General features: G+C 30.0%; 1 protein-coding gene across 2 annotated transcripts in view; it reads left to right on the forward strand.

Moving 5' to 3' along the window:
- Nucleotides 1–400: 400 nt before the first annotated feature.
- LOC106471218 (phosphatidylinositide phosphatase SAC1-A-like) overlaps nt 401–1,717 on the forward strand; it is a 17,953-nt gene continuing 16,636 nt past the window's right edge. For both annotated transcript variants that reach the window (XM_013931808.2, XM_022399840.1), the window contains exon 1: nt 401–634. In XM_013931808.2, the coding sequence (XP_013787262.2) occupies nt 573–634 (62 nt within the window). In that variant the 5' untranslated portion in view covers nt 401–572. The remainder of the gene's footprint in view (nt 635–1,717) is intronic.

The following is a 1,717-nucleotide window of genomic DNA, read 5'->3' on the forward strand; positions in this document are numbered from 1 at the left end:
AGGTTTTGTCATCATCAGGTACCGAACCTTGTCGAAACGTTGTACATTTGCTGTTATGTTAAACTTATATTAAAGTTCTCTTCATTACCCATTCAAGCCATCTCCAACCATTATTAGTCTCAAGTGGGTTCCTCGTCATCGAATTTGAATTTATCACTGGAGAGGATGTATTTAATAAACAGCGAAAAACAGAAGCCATAATTATATATATATTGTCTGATTGACTACTATCAACAAATTGTAAGAAATGCAAAAATATTCTTGAGCACCTTTTGATAAGTTGCGATGACAGTTTTATATTTATTGGAACAGAAAATACTCGAGTAATATTACTCTTATTTGAGGGCTATATTAAAACTATTGGTCGTAAGACGTCGTCCTATTCGATCTTATGAGAAGGTAAATACTCGAACGCCTACCGCGGTTATCGCCGGTAGGATTTGTATATTTTTTGTTATGTCTGATTCTCTAACTTATAAGTTAGTATTTTGATAACTTCGGAGTTTCGGCGACGCTGATTTTCATAATTAACGTCTGTCTGCTAGTGAAATAATTAATTATCCGTTCTAGTCATGTCTAACTTTGGTGTTGCATCCGACGATGATAATTTTGATGTGTACGAAGATTTACGTCTGTAAGTTTGACTCTTCAGAGATTTCAGTATTACTATTACTACTAGTGACAATTACTGTATGTAATATCATATTAATTAATATTACTTTTAGTTTTACTAATACTAATTCCAGTCTTAGTGATTAAATATGCCAAATTATTCAGTAACAAGTAAGGCTAGCCTTATGTTAGTTGTTGTAATAAACTTTATATTCCTAAACAAGGTGTAAAGGGATCCTTTTAAACTTAAAGCCTAAACTAAAGTAAGAGTGATATTATCAGAGATTAGAAGTAAACAGAACAGAGTAATGCTTTTTTTTTTTAAATCTAGAATCCACAAAAAGTTTTTTTTGGGGATAAAAACTAATGTTGTATTAGTAGTTCATTATTTTTTTGTATTAATAATAAGTTATTATTAACAAAGTTTGAGTGAAATAAATAGGCATTCTTGAATTTTGTTTTCTCAGATATTATCATATTTGTTTCATACGGGAAAAGTTCATAGATTAGATATAGTACTTATGACTTGCTTTTGTATTTAATAGTGGCCGACCAAATACAACTTAGATATTTGTAACCAATGACAATGAATACTTTTATTTTTTAAGGAGAGTTATGATAGAGAAGAAACTGATACACAAACTATACAACAGAACCCTGAAATGACTAGCAAATAACATGTACCTAAGAATAAATATTGGTTTCTGTATATCAGTCACTTACAACTCATTAATGACTAATATGGCTGATAATAATCTTAATTATGTTTCATTTGAGACTTCAAAACTTTGTAATAATCCTGTTATTCTGATGAGCTCTGGTACTGAACAGGTCTTATTGACTTTAGCTAACAGCAAGGTGAAGTTGATATACTGTTATACACTCTTATTCAAAATCCATATTGGACCAGTCAAGAATGACATGTTTGAAATTATAATTGGTTTGTCAGCAGTATATTTTCTCACTTTACTGTAAATGAGAGCGTACTGCACTATCTTATATCCTGTACATCTTCAGACTGGTTCATTGCATTATTGTTTCTTATTCTGTTGATAAACAACTTAAAATATAATAAAAGAATTATCTAGAAAGAAAATATAAATTA

Source organism: Limulus polyphemus, unplaced genomic scaffold, assembly GCF_000517525.1.
Source record: "Limulus polyphemus unplaced genomic scaffold, Limulus_polyphemus-2.1.2 Scaffold4476, whole genome shotgun sequence".
NCBI classification, from domain to species: Eukaryota; Metazoa; Arthropoda; class Merostomata; order Xiphosura; family Limulidae; genus Limulus; species Limulus polyphemus.